The 21816-nt window shown below is 39.4% G+C and overlaps 1 protein-coding gene across 1 annotated transcript in view; it reads left to right on the plus strand.

The window, feature by feature from the left end:
• Positions 1–21816, plus strand: part of LOC118848415 (WD repeat-containing protein on Y chromosome-like) — a 152864-nt gene that overhangs the window by 68964 nt on the left and 62084 nt on the right. The window contains exons 12-16 of the mRNA XM_036757277.1: positions 905–937; positions 1323–1586; positions 12552–12716; positions 13215–13364; positions 14856–15040. Coding sequence (XP_036613172.1) covers positions 905–937; positions 1323–1586; positions 12552–12716; positions 13215–13364; positions 14856–15040 — 797 coding nt within the window. The remainder of the gene's footprint in view (positions 1–904; positions 938–1322; positions 1587–12551; positions 12717–13214; positions 13365–14855; positions 15041–21816) is intronic.

Genomic DNA, 21816 nt, shown 5'->3' on the forward strand with positions numbered 1-21816 from the left:
AGCAAGCTCTAACCAGTCAATTGTCAAACTTTCAGTATGGTCATTTACATCTCAGAAATCACAATCAAATTTGGGTTTGATAGGTTGTCTCGGTTATTGTTAAGACTTAAGAATGTATTAATAATGCAGATGAAACTCAAAAAAATGTGTGTATACAGGTTATTTGGTGTTTTATTTTCTGGAGTCTGACTATGGGAAGACTCTAGAACCTAGTTCTGACCACCAAAAGTTACTTAGCCTTTCTGACCATGAGTAAGCTATTTAACTGAGAAATCTCAGTTTCCTCATATGTAAATTGGGAATGATGACAGGCTTGGTATAAGGAAAATGCTTTATAAATTTTGAGAAGCTATAGAAATTGAAATTTTTACTATCACCTCCAAGCACAGTTTATTCACTGAGAGACAAACCTACTGAGAAAACAGCATTTCTCCCAGTAGTCACCGCCATGTAGACCTCAGGAACAGGAACAATTGGGGTTAGGAACCATAAAGGTAGGCAATCAAGTGAAATAAGAGAAAGATTGTGCATGGAACAAAGTAAGAGTAGGATTAAAGGCCATGGGAGAGAAGAGTGGAGGATATAAAGGGGAAAAAAACATAAAAGAAAGTCTTAAGTTCCAATTGTAGGCTTGACTTTATGTCAATATGACTTCTAACCAGGCTTCTGACAAGACCAGTATTGCTATAAACAGTGATTGATATAAACGGAGGTAAATCAGAGTATCCATTCACCTGTTTCTGCCCCTACTATGGCTAATTAAGACAGACAACCTGCCTTGCCCCATGAAAAGGAGTTTTATCACAGTTAGGCAATTTTTCCTAGTCTATTTTCATAGATTCATAAGCTTTAGAATTGGAAGATACCTTGGTGAATCAATTAGTCCAGCCCTTTTGTTTTACAGGAGGAAAATGAGGCTGATAAAAATCAAGATCATGTAAGTAATAAGCAGCAGAGTTGAAATCGGAACATAGGTTTCTGACTCCAAAGCCAGTGACTTTTCCACCATTCCTTGTCCCATAGATTCAACCTGTTTTTGAGCTCACATTTTATACTCTAGAACAGATCATAGCATGTACGCTACATTTGACACTCAAATTACTACTTGTGCTCCTCATGGTAAAGTGCTTTGAGATTATTAGATAATAGGAACCAGTAGATGAGCCAAAAGCAAAACGACAGATGTGAGTAAGCAGAGAGACTGAAAGTAGAGTCTTACATTGATAACTTCTTTCCTTAATGTGGGAACATAATGGGTAAAACCACTTAACAGCAGAAGCAAGTTCCTCAAAGGAATAATTTCTACTTTTTATTTCTCTCAGGTGCTGAAAATCTGGGACATGAGTTACCACACTTGTCTTTATACTGTGGCACTGAAGTTCCCCCATTCCCAGCCTGAGCATGTGTTGGAACAAGGAAGCTTCCCCTTTCTATTTCTCCGGAAGCCTTTGCCCCTGATCCTCATTGCCCACATCGACTACATCGGCATGCTGAGATTACCCATACCTACACATTCGGAGATAAACCTTACAGCACCCCACAAGGCTCTGCTGTGTGGGACTGTGTACAATGCCTTCTTCCATCAGGTCAGACATACTCTAAAGGAACCACTAAAGATTTCAGGTCTATGGGGCTGGGTCCAGCAGAAGGTGTAGAAGGATAGATATGGCCACCATTTAGGTGGTTCTGTCTTACTGGATGGTGTTTGGTAGAAATTAGTGGTAAGTGTTGGGTGAAAGACGAAGGAATAGAGTCCTACTGCCACTTTGAGGAAACCTAAGCACAACTCACATTACATAGGTCTGGGGACCTATTGAAAGCAATACACGTCTCCACCCCAACCCCCAATCCCCACCCCACCTCCACAAAAAAGCATATTCAATTCAACAAATATTTATTAAGTATTATGTATTTATTAAGTACCTACTATTTTAAATAGCACTATTTATTAATCCCTACTTCCACATGGAAGGAACACAATATGTGCTGGGAATACATACAATAAAACATTCAATGCCTTCAACAAACATTTTCTAGTTTGGGAGTAGGAAGGAAGGAAATAAAATATGTACAAACGTAAACAAATGAAGTATTAGTTCAAGGCTAAGAGATGAAGGAACAAAGGAGAGATCAAATGGAGTGCTCTGGGAAGATAGTTCATTATCAATATGGACGTAGGTCCTTAGAAGAGGATCCCAAGTGTCTATTTTTGCTCCAGTGCTATTTAACATATTTATCAAGGACTTAGATAAAGGCATAGATAGCATGCTCACTAGAGTCAGAATCATGTGCAAAATTATCCTGACAGGATAAAGCATTGAGCTAAATCTGTTAAGATGAAATCCATTAGGGATAAATGTAATCTTCCACTTAGTGCAAAAAATCAACTTCATAAGTATAAGATGGAGGAAGCATGGCTAGACAGCAATTGTTTTGAACAAGATTTGGAGGTTTTAACAGATTGCAAACTCGATATATAAGCTGCATGATGTGGCAGCCAAAAGCCCTAATGTAACTTGCATTAAAAGGAGGAATAGGAAGGTGATGTTCCCACTGGATTCCAACATCATCAGATCTCATCTAGAATATGGTATTCAGTTTGGGGCTCCATTGTTTAAGAAGAAAATTGACCAGCTGGAGAACGTATGGAGGAAAGTAACCAGGGTGGTGAAGGGAATTGTAACAGTGGCATTGTCATTGCTCAAAAACATGTTTTGTATTTCTATTTGGAAATTACTTTCTGAGACTAAGGTGCATTACTTACAATAATAGTAAATCACATTTATATAATGTTTTTTTTAAACCAGGCTTGTAATTTCATTAGTATACGTAGGTCTCGATAAGGAATTTTTTTAACCAATGTAAATTGGCACCTGATTTGCAGCTTATAGTGTCAGAGAGTTGCTTGAGGTATTGAGAGGTTGAGTATCTTGCCCAGGGTCACACAGCCAGTACTTGTCAGAGATGAGACTGGAATGCAGATTATCTAGGTCATCCATTCCATGCTTTCCTCACCACATATCTGTTAAGGATGTAGTTTAAAGAGTAATGTTCCCATTTTCCAGATGAGGAAACTGAGGGTGAGGTTAAGGGACTTAAGAGCACACAGCTAACTAAAAAAAAAAAAAAAACAAAAATAAGAGCCAGGATCTGATTCCAAGATTGTTTGTTTTTTTTCTTGACTCTATATCCTTAAATAGTGGCAAATCTCCATGTTTTGAGAGTAGATTTGATTTTTGGAAACAGTTCAAAGTCATTCAGTTCTATACCTGATTAAATGAATGACCAAAGTGAGTAATATTATTTCTGTTGGTTTTTTGTTTAACTTTTAAATAGATGCTTCATTGTAAAGCAGTGAGACAAATATTTATATAGTGCTAGTATGGAGAGTTTGGGCAGCTAGGTGGCACAGTAGATGGTGTCAGTCCTGGAGAGTCAGGAAGACTCATCTTCATGAGTTCAAATCTGGCCTCAGATACTTACTAGCTATGTAACCCTGGGTAAGTCACTTACCCTTCTTTGCCTCAATTTCCTCATCCATAAAATGAGCCAGAGAAGGAAAGGGCAAATTACTCCAGAATCTTTTCAAAGAAAACCAAAATGTTGCCATGAAGTGTCAGACACAACTGAAAATTACTGAACAGCAACAGTATGGGCCAATAAAGGCAGAGCCATAGGGGAAAAAAAACACTATAGCTGGAATCAAGAGAGAACTGGGTTAATCCCACCTCTGACAGTTGCTATCCATGTAACTCTGGGAAAGTGGTGGCTGCCTCTGAGTCTTGGTTTCCTTAAGGGGTTTATTGTGAGTAAGGCATTCTGTAAGTCTTTGGTGGCAGTGGGTAAATGCGAGCTATTGCTATTACAATATGTAACTTGAGGAAGCAGAATGAGAATGATCACATCTGGGACACTACTTTGAGCGAAGACTATACCACCACAGGATCTTTGGGAAAAAGAATAGTAGTCTCTTGAGGTGACTATTTTGAAAATTTCAAAAATCATTTGAATGCATAAATTCTGGAGGATTTTTGAGGAGGAAGAAAAAGGTGGGGGAAGGAGTCTGGACTCATGATTTCATCAGTATAAGGGACTCTTTGTGTAGAAAATATGCCCACAGAAATACCAACCAGTCATGGCCTTAGAGGATTGCCTGGAGGGCCTTAAAAGGTTGTGATTCACTCACATCTGCACAGGTAGTAGGTTGCAGATAGGATTTGAATCCCTGTCTTTCTGACTCCAAGACTAGTACTCAATCAGTGGGCTCCCTAGTTCTGATAGGTTTCTTTCAAATAATAATTGACTTCAATACTTTATAGTCCCATCTTGTGTTCCTACAAAAGTAGATGAGGCACTAATGCAGCTGTGTAGCTGGCTTCTCCTCCCTTCTGTTACCACTGCCCAGAGGAACAACCAGTCAGTCAGGTTCTTGGATTTTTCCTACCCTTAACCCCCATCAGTACTTTTGTGTTTTTCAGCTGCTATGTACAAAGCAACTGGCCCCATTTCACAAAAAATAGAGGAGGTCAAGCAAGTGACATTTGCCATTTATTCTAATGACTAAAGTTTTCAGCCAGGCAACTCAGACTGCCAATGGGATGGAGGGGAGCCATCCATAAATCTCTTCCTCATTTCTGGTCTCTGTTCTTCTTCATGCTAAATAGAGAAGATGATGATAGATCTATGGTATAGCCAATATCAAAAAACAAACAAAACACTCTCATTCTTCTCCAGTCTAAAATTTCACCTCCCTCCTCACTCAAGCCCCATATTTTAATTAGAGGAGGAAAGAATAGACAAAGGCTGGCTGCCAAGAAATGCTGAGAAGCACTGGAAAGCCCAAGGTGTTTTTATCACTTTGCCTGAGCAGAAGCTGGCAAGTTGCTTAAGTGATGATGGTTTCCTCAGCTGAACTCCAGAGCACCTAAGGATGGAAATGAACCACTGCTTCTGCTCTCAGAAGAGCTCAGAAAGAGCTAGGCTGACCAAGAAAGAGAATATAGTGTAGGCTTCCCACCTCCATTTTAGCAGCATAACTCAGTTCCCTGGGCAATTCCTCTATGATGAAGTCCAGGATCCTTGGACTGGGTAGGTCAGCTTTGCTTCTTTTCTATAGTATATGTCGGTGAACCGGTCTTTAGCTTCCTAATGTAATCCAACCAGATACCAAACTCTCCTCCTCCATAATATTTTGTCCTTTAGTCTAACTTGCTGGAGTTTCCCCAAATTTATTATCTATCATCTTCCTTTTGAGCAATGGGGTATAGTTATAAAAGCTCTGGACTTGGAAGCCCTAAGCTTCATCATTCAGTAAGTCAACCAACAAGCAAAGTAGCTGTGTGACTTTGAACAAATAGCTTAACCTCTCTGAGACTTTCTATTTTAGCGAATATTTCTCTGGCTTTACTATCTCAGAGTGAGGCCAACTGTATTACCCCCTCAGCGATCTAGTACTCCTAAGGGTTGGGGTGTTCCTTCACTAATGGGCTTAAGATCTCATTCCAAGTGTGTTCCTCCTCACTGTTAGCCACCAAAAAATAGCACCGCAGTTCCCTTTAACTAATTGACATCAATTAGGATTTACAAAGGGATATTTATTTGGGGAATACTGAAGAAGTAAGCATGAAAGTACAAATATTTCCCCCTAACACTTCAAGGTCACACTGTTCCCTATAATTTCTTAGTCTCTGGGGAAACAACACAGACTTAACAGTTTCTGTTTAGAATTGAGCTCACCAAGTTAACAATCATATGCTGCATTGATGAAGATAATTGACTCTTCATCAAGTCTAGTCAACAAGCATTTATTAAGCATTTACTCTGTGCCAATCACTGGGCTAATAATTATCTGAGTTTACCAGTAGGATAAGCTGGATCTGAAAAGTCATTCCTTGCTCCTCAAGGTATCAGTGCTAGGCTGGCTACAAAACCCAGCATGACTCCTGGACTCCCAAATTTCAGATGTCTCCTGACCTTTCAAAACTCACAAGATGCCGGCCTTCAATCTAAAACAAAACAAAATATGTTGAGGCAAAGAATTGAGCTTGTATTCTTGGGGCCACATGATAGTCTGAGAGAGAAATAAAAAAGTGTCTCCTTTTACAGCATTGTCAAAAAGAAGTAACATCAGATACCAGGAAGAAGCAACACCGAGAGGAAGCCAAGGTTCTACTTAACTAGTGTCTTTCGAATATGTCGCCAGTCAATCAAAAGAGTTCCTCCTCAACAACAGACTGAAATCAGTTACACAATGTCTACACATGCTCCAAAATCTCTCCAAGGCACTTCTATTATACATCGTTGCAAGTGTTCTGGAAGCTTCTTCCATGAGGAGAATCACTATAAAGTATTGAGATGAAGTTTAGTGTAATTGAAAAAAGCCTGGATTTGGATTTGAAAACTTTATTTCAAATTCTTTATTTATTTATTGGTTTTTTTGGTAGGGCAGTTGGGGTTAAGTGACTTGCCCAAGGTCACACAGCTAGTACATGTGTCAAGTGTCTGAGGCCAGATTTGAACTCAGGTCCCCCCGACTCCAGGCCCAGTGCTTTACTCACTGCACCTCCTAGCTGCCCCTATTTCAAGTTCTAATACTACTCTTCACTACCTGTGTAATCTGGACAAAGGACTTTACCTCCTAGAGCTTCAGTTTCCTCATCTGAAAAAATAAAGAGATTGGACTCAATGATCCTATGAAATAGAAGGCATTATTTGGCTTAATATTGTTTGGATACGGCACAAGGTGATGCATTGATGACAGATGACTGACTCCTCATCACTGAGGAGTGGCTCCATGGACAGAGCGCTGGGCCTGGTGTCAGGAAGACCTGAGTTCAAATCCAGCCTCAGACACTTACTAATTGTATAACCCTGGGCAAGTCATTTAGCCTCTGTTTGCCTTGATCCTCTAGAGAAGGAAATGGCAAACCACTCCAGTATCCTTGCCCAGAAAACCCCATGGACGCTCTGATTCACAGGGTCATGAAGAATAGGACATGACTGAAACTACAGAACAACAACATGAGGCCTAGCAAATGTCAAAGGCATAGATAGGATCCCTTGTAGGGCTCTATGAACACTCTCATTCGATTGGTCTCAATCTCTAAGCAGTAGTAATGGCTATCATTTGCAAGAAACAGGTTTTGTAAGAATTAGAGCTGTAAGGAAATTTAGAGTTCATCTTGTCTGATTTCCTTATTTTATATATAGGGAAACTGAGATGCAAAGAAAGGGAGGAATATCAAACAGATAGCAAGTAGTGTCATAATTCAAACCTTCTGACACCAAATCCCTCTTTCCACAACCTTCAACATTTTCAGTGAAATCTGTCCTTGGCTTCTCATTTCTACTGGACTCCAAGGTGATAATCCTTTCCTCCATAGCATTTACACCCTGTGAAGAACTGCTATTCAAGGGAACTGATAATGAGTGAGAAATTATGAGTACAAGGAAAAGAAGGATGTTATTCCTCCCACTCCCTTCCTCCCTGCACCCTTACTCATGTGATGTAGTCACAAGATTTAGTCACAAATCATAAGGTTTTAATGTGGCAACAGGCATTAAACTAACTGTAGAATTACAGCTATATACTAAAAAATCCCTTGATGCAGTATGGACCCCATTCTTTGATGGAATGAAATGGAATAACGTCTTTAGATAAGAAAAATTAGACATTAGAAAAACTTTTGAATGAACTAGCTAAATCCTAGAGCTCCAACCCAGAAGTTCTTTGTAGAGAAAACCTTTATATAGGGGCAGGGGAGAATTTCTTTTTTCTTCCCTCGCCTCAACAGCCATGATGTCCAGCATCAATTTAGGGAAACACCCCATCCATCAGTTCAAGTGTTAGCCAGTTTGAAGGATTCAAGGCAGAGTTGAGGACATACACTCCCCATACATATGACAACAAAAAAAGCAACCTTTTGATGCCAGAAGCATCTTCAAAGAATGGGGCACCTGGCCTCAGAAGGTTGAGCTATGGAAAGGAGCAGACCATAAGAACTTAGCTAAACAACCCACCCTGCAGAGTTAATGAACATGAGGGGGTCTGTATGAAGATTATATGAAAAAGAGGATGAATTCCCAGACTCCTCCAAAGTACCAGAAGTTTGTAGCATTTGGGACACATCTATCCTTTATGTGTACCTTGCTACCACTAAGAAGGTGCCTACCCTTACCATGGGCACTGTATATATTTTTGGAGAGTGTACCTTGGGTAACAGGAGAATAAATATTTTGCAACTGCTGTTTTTACTATGCTAACTTTGCTAAGAGCTAATAATGTCTACTAGCTTATGGTTAATGAGAAGTACATGGGTGGGGGCTCATGAGCTATAGCTTTATCTGAGGTGCCAGCCACTTTTGGAAGACCCAGCCCATCAGTGTGAGTGCAAGTCATAGGGTAGTCCAGAGTAGGTACTGCATAAGTAAAGAATAGAATGAGTTAAATTTGGAATCCACAAGTTCCAAGTATCTTGATGTTAAATTTCACCTAGATTTGGCTTCCTGTACATTGTTTAAGAATCTGAATAATGTAATTTTTTTTAAATTAAAGGGATGGGACCTCAGATTAACATGTACACATATCTTTTTCCCACCTTCAATTCAAGTCTGTAAAACAACGTATTGTCTATTATGTGCAAGACACTATAATGGATACTAAGAATATAATGAGAAAAATGAAATAACCTCTGGCCTCAAGTAGTTTATATTCTACCATGGGGACTCAACAGGCACATATAAATAAATAAAAGTATATACCAAATGAAAGAGAGAGAGAGAGAGAGAGAGAGAGAGAGAGAATATTAACAACTAGGGGAATCAAAAATGTCATTAAAAATGTCATTTTGAAGGTTGTGGCACCTGAGCTCTGGGTGAAGGAGAGTTATACAAAATTTAGCACCTATATGGACAATGCCCTCCACCTAAATCTCTCAGAAATTCGGTCCCCTAAAGGATGAATATCCCAGGTTCAAGGTAATCTGTAGGTCCACATTCCTAAAGCTATAGCTCATGAGCCCCTATCAATATGGTCTTCTTTGGTTGTGAGCCAGGTGATACAATTAGCTCAAAACAAATATATTTAACTGAGGTGTCATAGGAAAAGACAAAAAACTCCCCCCTACCCCCAATAACCTATGGCTCACTCTTTTTTAAACACACATAGTACTAATTGGTATGGATAGTAAACAAAAGAGGGCTCATAAGTACAGAGGCACATATGTACATGGCATATAGAGGCAGCTAGGTAGCACAGTGGATAAGGCACTAGAACTGGAGTCAGGAGGACCTCACTTCAAATCCTGCCTCAGATTCTTATTAGTTGTGTGACCCTTGGCAAGTCACGTAGCCTCTTTCAGTCTCAGTTTCCTTATCTATAAAATAAGTATATTAATAACCCCTACTTCCCAGAGTTGCTATGAGAATTAAATGAGGTATTTGTAAAGCATTTTGCAAACCTTAGAGAACATAACAAATGCTAACTATGACTGTTATTCTTATTCTTGCTATGTGTGCAAGGAGGAGCCACTTCCACATCTGATAGTGGCCACTCTTTATTGAGCAATGCATATCTTCTGAGTGAGTCACTTCACCTGACCTTCATTTTCTAAAGTACCTCTTATAGGTTTCTGGGACTTTTAACTCTTCACTGGACATGACATTGTCTCCAGCTATGGGCTCAGTTGAAATCCTGGCATAGTATTGCTCAGTTCTTTCAGAAGGAAAAAGAGCCTATAACCTAGGACCAGTAAGAGTTTCATCTCAGAGATGAAAGACTATACGCTGCTATTTTAGCATCTCGGGATGACATAGATTCTTTTTTTAAGTTAATTTATTTATTTCTAGTTTTCAACATTCACTTCCATAAGTTTTAAATTTTCTCCCCTCCCTCTCCCCAAGATAGCATGCACTCTACATATACATTCCTATTAAACATATTTTCACATTAGTCATGTTGTATAAAAGAATTAGAAGAAATAGGAGCCATGAGATAGAAAAAAAAACAAAAAAAAGTAAATAGTCTGTTTCACTCTGCATTCACACTCCATAGTTCTTTCTCTGGGTGTGGATGGCATTTTCCACCATGAGTCCTTTGGAATTGTTTTAGGTCTTTGGATTGCTGAGAATGGCTAAGTCTATCAAAGTCAGTCATCGCACGCTATGGCTGTTACTGTATACAATGTTCTCCTGGTTTTGCTCATTTCACTCAGCCTCAATTCATATAACGATGACATAGATTCTTAACTGCACATGATGCCCTATGGAGGTCATATAAATGCCCAGTTCTCAATCCAGGTCTTGTGTGCATCAATGTCTCTGTTTCTTCTCTTAAAGTCTAAATATACCTGTTATATCCAGAAACTGATCCTTTCTTATACTCTGGGGGTCTCCCATTATTGAGAGAGGAAGAGCCTAGCCAAAATGGGAGAGTTCCATTTCATTTTACACTGTGAAGAGTCCTGTACTAATGCAGTTAGAGAACACCAAAGGTGCAGTTCCAGAATCTTCACTTTCATAAAGACATTGACAACCTAGAATCATTGCAGTGGAAGGTGATCGGAGTGGTGAAGGGCCTCAGATAACTGTCATATCAGTATATATGTAAAAATACACACACATATACATACAAATATGCATATTTATACAAGCATATTAAAAAACCTCCTCTTTAGTAAAACTGAAAATATTAAATATTTTTCTTATAAAGCCCTTTTCAAACACCTGGGAAAAGCTCCTTGGAAAGGTGAATGATTGGTTGAGAACAAAAAGGTCTTTCTTAGAGTAATGACCAAACTTAACTCTCCTCTTGTTGCCTTTTCACCCCTAAAATGACTGGGTTACTCACCCAGCTAAGGGAAAGCTCGCCTTTATTCTTTCACTAGAGTGATTAGCTTGGAACCACCAAAGGGAAGTGCCCTCTATTCCACTGAAAAGGTGGCAATGCCTACTGACAATGCAGAAAGGATTCTTGATAAAGATTCCTGGAAAGAGTTCAATTGATCTCTGGAGGGGAGGAATCCTGGAAGAAATGGAATTGTGACTTGGTTACTCAACAATTCTAAAATGTTCATTCAAACTGTATTTTAACATGTTATGATTTTCTTCTTCTAGATTCCTATGTTACCTAGAATTGTCGTGAAGTACGTGGAAACTAAACCAGTTTAGTTATCTCTCTTTACAAGCTAGAGCTACTTAGATGTTAGGTCAATGTTGAATTAATTAAAATTGTTTCTACATGACTAGAGCCCCAAAACACAGAGTGTAATATGAGGCTTAATATTTTTCCTTAACATATTTATATTACATAAACATATGTTTGCATTATATGTATTATATACACATCATATGTGTAATATATCCTAAAGAAGAAAAACATATGGAGGGCATGATATGTGTATTTAAGGGGCTACCATGTGAAAGAAGGAGCAGAGTCCCAGTGTGCTCAAGCCAAGCTTATATGGGAGAACAAACTTAAATTTTCAGTGTGAGCATTTATAACTCGAAAATAGTCAAACCTACAAATCGGGGCTTGATTTATTATTTTGCCAATATCTAGGGTTAAAGTGATGGAAAAATATAATTAGTAATACAGATTAAACAAAAATGTCTTGTGCTTAAGGAGAACTGATTGTTAAACATTTACCAGCATGCCACTGAAGCAGACATCCTGTTTAGCTTTGAAAGGACTAATCAATGGAAACTATAGGGGGTAGATTTAGTTTCAACCCCAGGGACATATGCTGACAGAGCTATCCAAAAGTGAAATGGGCTACTGCAAGAGGTGGAGATCCTTGTCTGGAGAAGTCTTTTGGCTGAGCCTGAACATTCACTTTTGGGGAAAGTAGTAGAGAGGATTCCCGCTTCAAGCAGAGACAGACTAGATGACTTTGAAGGTCAGTTTTGACTCTAGAGATGCTATCAAATAGTATTTCTTCCTCCAAGAAATCTTCCCAGACCACTCCAACCCATACCAATGCCCACTTCACCCAACTCCTACAGCATCTTTTGCCCAGACATTCATATGATGTATGTGTACATGATGCTGTACAGGCTTGTGACATTTCTTATATTATTCAGCCTTTCACACACTGATGACTTGGTTTTCCAAGTAGACCGCAGCTCCTTGAAGTGAGGAGCTATGAATCTGATAATTTTTGTAACTTCCATAGATTTGTAAATATCAACTAATTCCAGCTCCTCATTTTACAGATAAGGAAACTGAGGCCCAGAAAGGAGAAAGGACTTGCCCAGGGACATACAGCTAGTAACTAGAAAAGACAGGCTTCAAAGTCATGTCCTCTAACTCCAGATCCTGTGCTCTACCCACTGCTCCACACTGCCCCTATGCTTAGCACAGTACTTCTTTGCCAATGGTGGATTTTCAAAGAATATTGTCAATGGTCATCAGTTGTTTAAGAGATGAATCAAAACCCGTGTCAACCAAGAGAAAAGAGATATATTTTACTCATATCTTTTGAGAACCTTTGTTAGCCTGGTTTCCAAATAGACACAATTTAACAGGAATTTGAAACCAAATTATCTCATGGCAGGTAGTGACAGGATGTCACAACTCCACCATTGCAGTGTGGGATATCGAGACTGGCATGAAGCAATTCATTCTGAACAACATCCATGGTGAGGAGGAATTAACCTGCATGGCCCTAGATACTTCAGGTAGAAGGCTTATCACGGCTGCCCGAAATGGCACTCTCAAGGTATGTGTGAAAGCAAATCAGAAGGGCTCTGGCACAACCAAGTTACACCTTTTGCCTTCATAGTTTTCATTTGTATTTTGTGCATGGAGATGCTACTAAAGTACTCTATAAGCCTTAGAGTACTAGTTATTATTATCACTTGCTACTATCGGTCCAACGTCAGCGAGACATTGTCAATGTCTTGTCATTGTGAATTGTCCAATGTAAGGTTTGAATTATTCTTCCTTATAGTCTTAGTTGCCTGGGGCATTAAGCCGTTAAGTTTCTCAACCGCAGTCACACAACTAAGCATGCGTCGGTGGCTGGAATTGAATTCAGGTCTTCCTCATGACAAGTCTCATCCTCTAGTCACTAGTCCATGCTACTTTTCTATTCTCTGGGAGAAATAATATGGAAGGAGCTCCCAGAAAAGATACTGCAATGATCTATCCAGCATTGGCCATGGAGGTGGGAGAAAATGGATCCTAAAACTTTCTCACCTAGCTCTTACACAAACAGGTCTGGGATATTCAGAGAGGTCACATCTTGCACAAATTGGAGGTGGTAGAAGATGCAGAAGTGACAGGGGTGGTCCCAGTTCGAAAACACGTATTCCTTACTGTAGGATGGAATCGGAAAATCATCCTTTATGACTGCTCAAAAACTGAGGTAAGCTAGCCTAGAGATAAGGGAGACTAGGTGGCATTTGTTACAAACAATGGTCTGTGAGACTAGTCAGACGATATCTTATTGAATAAGAAAATCTGGATTCTCAGAGTTGTTTATTCACTTTAGGCTCAGTGGTAGGTCTAGATACAAGGAAAAGACAATTGCTACCCTCTAGGGAGTATGAAGATTAATGAAAATGATAGAAAGCATCCAAAAAAGTGACAATTAAACAGCAATGTACAAATAAGTTCAAATTAATATGCTAATGACATGCTACTAGACTACTCTAATCCGTAGTATTATGCCCTTCTTGAAACTCTTATAGCTTCCTTAATCTGAACCAGTCTATGATGTATCCTATTCTTTATTGCCTTGGTAATATCCCTTGTAATCAATTCAACAAATATTTGTTAGGCACCTACTACAATGACATACTTATGACTTGGTTCTCTGACTAGTTTGAAGCTTCCTGAAGTCAGGAACTATGTCTTATTGATTTTTGTATTTCCCCATAGATTTTCAACTGTTTAAACAATTTTATTTTTTCAGTTAACAAGCATTTATTTTCTCTCCCTCCCACCTGCCTCCCCCCACCTCAGAAAAAAAGAAAAAGAAAATCCTTTTTCACAAAAATGCCTAGTCAAGCCAAAAACAATTTCTGTACAATCATATCCAAAAATGTATCTCTCTTTCTGCATCCTGAGCACGTCACATCACCTCTCTGTCAGGTGGCGAGCAACAGCATCATGGGTTTCCTAGAACCGGGCTTTTTTATTGATCAGAGTTCTCAAGTCTTTCAAAGTTGCTTTTCTTTATAATGTAGTTAATTGTATGAATTATTCTCCTGATTCTTGTCACCTCACTCTGTATTGGTTCATACAAATATATAGCCTTTTAAGATAATCCAACCCTCACCCCTTCTACAGACAGGGAACAGAATAAAAATTATGAGGTTTTTGAGGTGAGATAACATTTTGAGAAATGCTTAGTTGCTCAGTAAACATTCATTGAGTTCCCACAGAGCACAAAGTCATTTAGAAGATACCCGGAGTATAGAGAGAGTAAAGAGGCTTATACTTGCCCTTTGAAGGCAAAACAAATATGTAATCAGCATAAACATGTTGAGAGAAATATAGTAATTTCAGGAGTCAGCTGAGGGGGAGGATGAATAGGTAAGGTGGGAGAAATAAACCACTAGATTACTGAAGGGAGATAAAGTTGGTAGTTATGCCACTGGTTCATCTAATTACTAGCAGTTAGAGACAGACTATCTACCCCCAGAGGACACTCAGACATTGTCTATTGAGTAAGTTTGGCGATTCACATTGTGGGGTGGGGTTTGGGGAGGGGGGGTGGTAACCAGCAGTCATGTGATCCCTAAGAACTCTGACTAGGTCCTGGAATTTGGAAAGAATTTGCCTGGCCTAATTTGGGAAAGTGAAATACCCCTACTGTTAGCCCACTTTAGTACATTTCTTTGACTCTTTCTAGGCTCTATATGTGCCTGCAGACAAGTCTTGGAAAGGAGGGCAACTACACAAGGAAGATATATTAGCTGTGGATTACTGTCCTCCCCTTGACCTCCTTGCTACTGCCAGCTTTGATGGAGAAATTATTGTATGGAACGTGGAAACCCAGCGGCCCCATCACTACGTCAGAAAGGTGGCACGTGAAAGGTAAACACATCATTTTCAGAGGCTAAAATTGTGTTAATAATAAAAATAATTAACATTTACCTAGTGCTTTGCTGTTTACCAAGCACATTCCATATAATAAAAATAAATTAATAATAATAATAAATAGATTTAAGGTTTGCAAAGTGCTTTATAAATAGTATCTCATTTTATCCTCACAATAACCCTGAGGAATCATCTGTCTAGCAACAACCCTGTGAGGTAGATGCCTAAGTATATTCTTCCAGTTTTACCCATGAGAAAAACAAAGTTGGAATTCAAACCCACCTCTTCTGAGGACAAATCCAAGTGACCTTGGAAGCTAAGAGAGCATAAAGTCAGTTGTAAATGGCTTTTCTCCAAGGTGCATTATTTGGTGACCAGGTTAAATGGAGGCCTTATTACTAATAGGTTGCCTTTTCCAAAGTCATTTATTTTTACATAAATCTCAGAAAGTGTTGCCCTACACTAAAGACTCATATTAAGTTCTTCCAATAATATGTTAATAACGTAGGGGATATCCTGTAAGGTTGGGTTTTTCCTCCCATAGTTTGTCCTCCTAAGAATTTGACAAAGAGAGACAGAGACAGGAAGAAGACAGGGACAGATACAGAGAGACAGAGAGACAGTGAGAGAGAGGGAGAGAGAGAGAGAGAGAGAATAGAGAGAGAGGAGAGAGAGAGGTGGGAGGGAGAGGGAGAGAGAGAGGGAAAGAGAGAGAGACAGAGACAGAGAGACAGAGACAGAGACAGAGAGACAGAGACAGAGAGACAGAGAGATTGTGCTAGGAAAGAAAACACCACAGTCCCCACTCTCAAGGAGTTTACATTCCAACAAGGAAAATAGTACATTAAGGCAAGGTGGGAAGTAGTTGGGAGTGGGGCATAACTATATGAAGGCTAGGAAAAAAGGGAGACTGTAGAGTTGGAACATACCAGTGAGTGAGTGGAAAGGAAGTGAGCAGCTTGGCTGGAATTTCTGATGATGCAGAAGTTCTAGGCAAGGATTCACCAATCATGTTGGCCCCTGTGTGGTGTCATCTTAGGGTTGGATGGAGGCAAGGATCCAGTGGAAGGTAACAGGTGACAAGGTAGAACAGATGAGAAGGGGAAATAAGAGAGGAGAGCTACAATTTGTGATTTGGGGGACTTGCCAGTGTAGGCCAACAGAATGGAAGAGTAGTAATCATGCATTTTAAAGAGCTGAGCTAGCAAGAGTCTGACTTTAGAGTCAGAGCCCTGAGAGAGGGAATATTGGCTCCAATACTTACTAGCCATGTGATAATGGAAGTCACTTAATCTCTCTAAATCTATTTCTTACTTTACAAAGCTGGGACAGTAATATTGGCACTACTTACCTCATAGGGTTGAAGGAAGTTTATAAAATTAAGCCCCAAAAAATGTGAACTATTATGGTGACTTACCTGGAGCAAATAATTTTTGCCAGACAAGTAGATAAGTACTACCTGTGAAATCTTCCTGGAGGAAGGAAGTTTGCATTTTTACAAATGAATCTTATGACCTCATCAATTCTTTTCATTTGCTTATAGGATTACTTTGCTGAGCACCATCTAGCTCATGACATTTAGGGGTCAGATGCTATCATAATAAATCCGTTAAATTTTCCCCAGAGATGAGAGTGCCATCAGATTAGAGAAGTCAAGTAAAATGCCAGATTTCCATTTTCTGCTTCCATGATCTTCAATAAATGTTCCTCCCTTCTCCTATTCCATCTCACTGAAATTTCTTCACATGGTAGGAATCCTGTGTGATAGAACTCATAAGCACTCACAGGTTTTTGGATCACAAATGTTCATCCAATGTCATCATTCGGTACTTAAAGTTACTATAATTTAATTCCTGCTCTAGACGCAGGTACATGGAAGTTGAGGGGCACATGAAATAAAAAGCATTGTCTGTGTTAATTCATTGTTTTCCACTTTTATAATGACAAGGGTTGTAATCCATTGCATGTTTATTTGATTTTGGTTTGCTGGCGGTCTTTAATTAACTACCTTACATACTAAAATCCCATCTTTTACTAGAACCCTTCCCCAACCCATCTTAATTCTAGTGCCTTCTCCCTATTAATTATTTCCTATTTTTCCTATATGTAGTTTTAATTTCATATATTTGTTTGCATGTTGTTTCTCCCATTGGATTGTAGGCTCCTTGAGGGCTTGCCTCTTTTTGCATCCCCAGTGCTTTGCGCAGTGCTTGGTACATAGTAAGGTTTAATAAATGTTTATTGATTGACTGACATACATACATATATGCACATGTGTGTATATATGCACATATATGTGTTTATATAAAATAATTCTTTTTTGAGAAGTAGTGTCAAGTTCTCATCCAGGTCCCATGATATATTTTTCTTCCATTTCATTGTTGGAATAGTGAAGGTAAGGTCATGCTTCTTAATATTTCCTTATGTGAATCCTTAGAATGGAGAACATCACCTCACTCCCCCAGCAACATTTGTTAAAGCCAAACCAAAGCAATTAATGGTGTTACTTTCCTCTAGAGTCAGTCTTTTCCTGCCTGCTTTCCATTTTTATGGAAGAGGTGCTCAGAATGCCTAAGTATTGAAGGGGTAAGGCATTCACACCATAACAAACAGAAAAACTGAAATTATCTCACCCTCAGGTGTGACCACAACAATGAGGCATGTCTGTCTAGTCTTCATTTCACTTGGGAGCTAATAAAATAAGTTCAGGAATAGTTCCATTTGCAAGTCTTAGCTATAAATGTCCATAAAGCATTCATCCTTACAAAGTCCACATATGTCCTATAGTTGCATCTGTAATCCATACAAACTATTTATATACTATCCACATCACATGGAGAAAACCAAAATTATGGAATCTTCATCTTTATTGTTCTAAAAGCATTAGCCCCAAGGGAAGGCAGAAAAAGTAATCCAAAAGGGGTTGGGAATTTGAGTCTGGCCAAGCACAACAGGGATCTAATAGAAACCATAGTTTTATTTAGAGGAAAGACTATTACAGGAAAAAACATATAGTAGCAAAGCTTCAAGTAAGGAAATAGAGTCCTGATTTAGGGGCTCCATGAAAACAGGGAGCTGCAAGTAGGCACCTGGTAGACAAATTAAATCAAAGTTCTTTTTTCCCCATTTTCATCACTCTTTATTGTTTCCAAAACCTTTTTTTCAGAATTTATTTTATTTTTAATAAGTGGAATGAAACAAGCATTCCCATAACATAGTATAATAAAAAAAGATAATTGCACATGAAACTGCAAATCTAGAAAGAGGAGGCTATGGAGCCAAGATGGCAGCATGAAAACAGGGATTCTCTTTAGCTCTCCCCCAAATATGTCCAAACACCTGTAAAAATGACTCTAAACAAATTCTAGAGCTACAGAACCTATGAAATGACAGAGTGAAACACGTCTCCAATCCAACATGTCTTGGATGACTGCTGGGAAGGGTCTATCGCACCATGCTGGGAATGGTGTGCAGCCCAAAACGAGCCACGCAAGAAAAAACCAGGCCAGAGTAGACCTGATGGAGCAGGCCTCAGGGTACTGAATCACTGGCAGCTGTGGCAGTCTCCAGATTTCTCAACCCACAAATGCCAAAGACAACAGAGCAGGTCAGTGGGAAAACTGTTGGACCTGGGTGAGAGAAATGCTAAGTCTGGCCCCAGCCCCAGGTGATGGAGGTACTGCGGCAGGGGCAGCAGCAACAGCAGCAGCAGAGGCTGCTTCTGCACCTTCAGGCCCACAGACAGTGAGGGGAACAAAGTGACTGATCAGAGCAGGATTGCAGGGATCTCTTTGCTGGCACTAAGGCGGCATTCTCTTGCTTTACCCTGCTTGGATCTGGGTTACAGTCCTGGTTGGCTGTCCTTAGGGGAGGAGGAGCACTGGTGTGGCAGAGCTTGTGGTAGATGTGGAAAGGGAGTCCTCCTGGTAGTTACATGGCAGAAAGGAGTGCTTGAGATCACTCACAGACCAGAGCACAGGCCAGGAGAGGCATACCATACCACCTCAGAATAGAAGTAGCTCTGAAAACAGCAGTGAAAAACCCCTGAAGCTTGGAACAAAGCACTCTCCACCCTGGAAACAGTCATATTCTCACAAAGAGCTCAAAAGTCAAGTAATTGGCTGGGAAAATGGGCAGGCAGAGGAAAAAGACTCAGACCATAGAACCTTTCTTTGGTGACAAAGAAGATAAAAACATAGAGCCAGAAGAAGTCAACAAAGTCAAAGATCCTACACTAAAAGCCTCCAAGACAAATATGAATTGGTCTTAGGCCATGGAAAAGCTCAAAGGGATTTGGAAAATCAAGTAAGAGAAGTAGAGGAAAAATTGGGAAGAGAAATGAGAGTGATGCAAAAAATCATGAAAAGCAAGTCAACAACTTGCTAAAAGAAACCCAAAAAAAAAATACTGAAGAAATTGACACCTTAAAAAATAGACTAGAAGATGGGGGCTGGAAAGCAGGGACTTTCATGAGCTCCCCACCACGTCCCTCCAAAAACCTATGAAAAATGGCTCTGAACAAATTCTAGAACTGCAGAACCCACAAAAAAGCAGAGGGAAGCAGGGATCCAGCCCAGGACAGCCTGGATGATCGCTGGATGAGGTCTATCATGCACAGAGCAGAGGGGAGCAGAGCTCAGCGTGGGCGGCAGCACGATCAACCAGACAGGGTGCCAGGCAGAACAGGCCCTAGCACCATGAATCAGACTTCTCAACCCACAAACACCAAAGACAACAGAGAAGGTTAGTGAGAAAAGCTGCGGGGTACAGAGTTCATGGTTCAGCCACCACCCCAGGGACAGTGGGGGAGGTGCAGCTACAGAACTACAGCTGTAGTTGCTTCCAGCCCCAGGCCCACCTGGTTGGAGGAATTAAGTGGCGGATCAGAGCAGGAGTGCACAGCCTGCTGAAGATTTGTGTCAGGTCCTGGTTGGTGGTTCTTGAGGAAGGAGGAGTGCTGATGTGGCAGAGCTGACTGTATAGAAATAGCTCTGAAATCAACAGCACATCCCCTCAAGCTTGGAACAATGTATTCTTTGCTCTACAAGCAGTCATACCCCGACGAAAAACTCAAGGGTCAAGTAAGTTGGCAGGGAACGTGGCCAGGCAGCGAAAATGCACTCAGATACAGTCTCAGACTTTGGAATCTTTCTTTGGTGACAAAGAAGACCAAAACATACAGACAGAAGAAGTCAACAAAGTCAAAGAGCCTACATCAAAAGCCTCCAAGAAAAACATGAACTGGTCTCAGGCCATGGAAGAGCTCAAAAAGGATTTAGAAAAGCAAGTTAGAAAAGTAGAGGAAAAATTGGGATGAGAAAAGAGAATGATGCAAGAAAACCATGAAAAACAAGTCAATGCCTTGCTAAAGGAGACCCAAAAAAAAAAACAAAAAAAATTAGAATGGAGGAAGTGGAAGCTAATGACTTTATGAGAAAGCAAGAAATTGTAAAACAGAACCAAAAGAATGAAAAAATGAAAGACAATGTGAAATATCTCATTGGAAAAACCACTGACCTGAAGAATAGATACAGGAGAGATAATTTTAAAATTATTGGGCTACAAGAAAGCCATGATCAAAAAAGAGCCTAGACATCATCTTTCAAGAAATTATCAAGGAAAACTGCCCTGATATTCTAGAACTATAGAGTAAAATAGAAATTGAAAGAATTGAAAGAATCCACCAATCACCTCTTGAAAAAGATCCCCAAAAGAAAACTCCTAGGAATATTGTAGCCAAATTCTAGAGTTCCCAGATCAAAGAGAAAATATTACAAGCAGCCAGAAAGAAACAATTTGAGTATCGTGGAAACACAATCAGGATAACACAAGATCTAGCAGCTTCTACATTAAGGGATCAAAGGGCCTGGAATATGATATTCTCGAGGTCAAAGGAGCTAGAATTAAAACGAAGAATCACCTACCCAGCAAAACTGACTGTAATACTTCAGAGAAAAATATAGATTTTCAGTGAAATAGAGGACTTTCAAGCATACTTGATGAAAAAACCAGAGCTGAATAGAAAATTTGACTTTCAAACACAAGAATCAAGAAAGGCATGAAAAGATAAATAGGAATGATAAATCATAAGGGACTTACTAAAATTGAAAGGTTTTGTTTACATTCCTACATGGAAAGATAATATTTGTAATTCATGAGACCTTTCTCAGTTTTAGGGTAGTTGATGGGAATATATATATATATATATATATATATATATATATATATATATATATATATATATATATATATATAATGTATATGTATGTATATATATAATGTATATGTATGTATATATATATATATACACACACAGAGGGCACAGTGTGAGTTGAATATGAAAGGATGATGTCTAAAAAAAATAGAATTAAAATAAATTAAATTAAATTAAATTAAAGGGTGAGAGAGGAATATATTGGGAGAAGGAGAAAGAGAAAGATAGAATGGGGTAAATTATTTCATATAAATGTGGCAAGAAAAAGCTGTTGTAGTGGAAAGGAAAAAGGGGCAGGTAAAAGGGAATGAGTGAATCTTGCTCTCATCAGATTTGGCTTAAGGAGGGAATAACATACACATTCAATTGGGTATCACCCTACAGGAAAGCAGCTGGGAAGGGGATAAGAAGGAGGGATTATAGAAGGGAGGACAGATTGGGGGAAGAGGTAGTCAAAAGCAAACACTTTTGAAAATGGACAGGGTCAAAGGGGAAATTTGAATAAAGGGGGACAGGATAGGATGGAGGGAAATACAGTTAGTCTTTCACAACATGTCTA

Source organism: Trichosurus vulpecula, chromosome 4, assembly GCF_011100635.1.
Source record: "Trichosurus vulpecula isolate mTriVul1 chromosome 4, mTriVul1.pri, whole genome shotgun sequence".
NCBI classification, from domain to species: Eukaryota; Metazoa; Chordata; class Mammalia; order Diprotodontia; family Phalangeridae; genus Trichosurus; species Trichosurus vulpecula.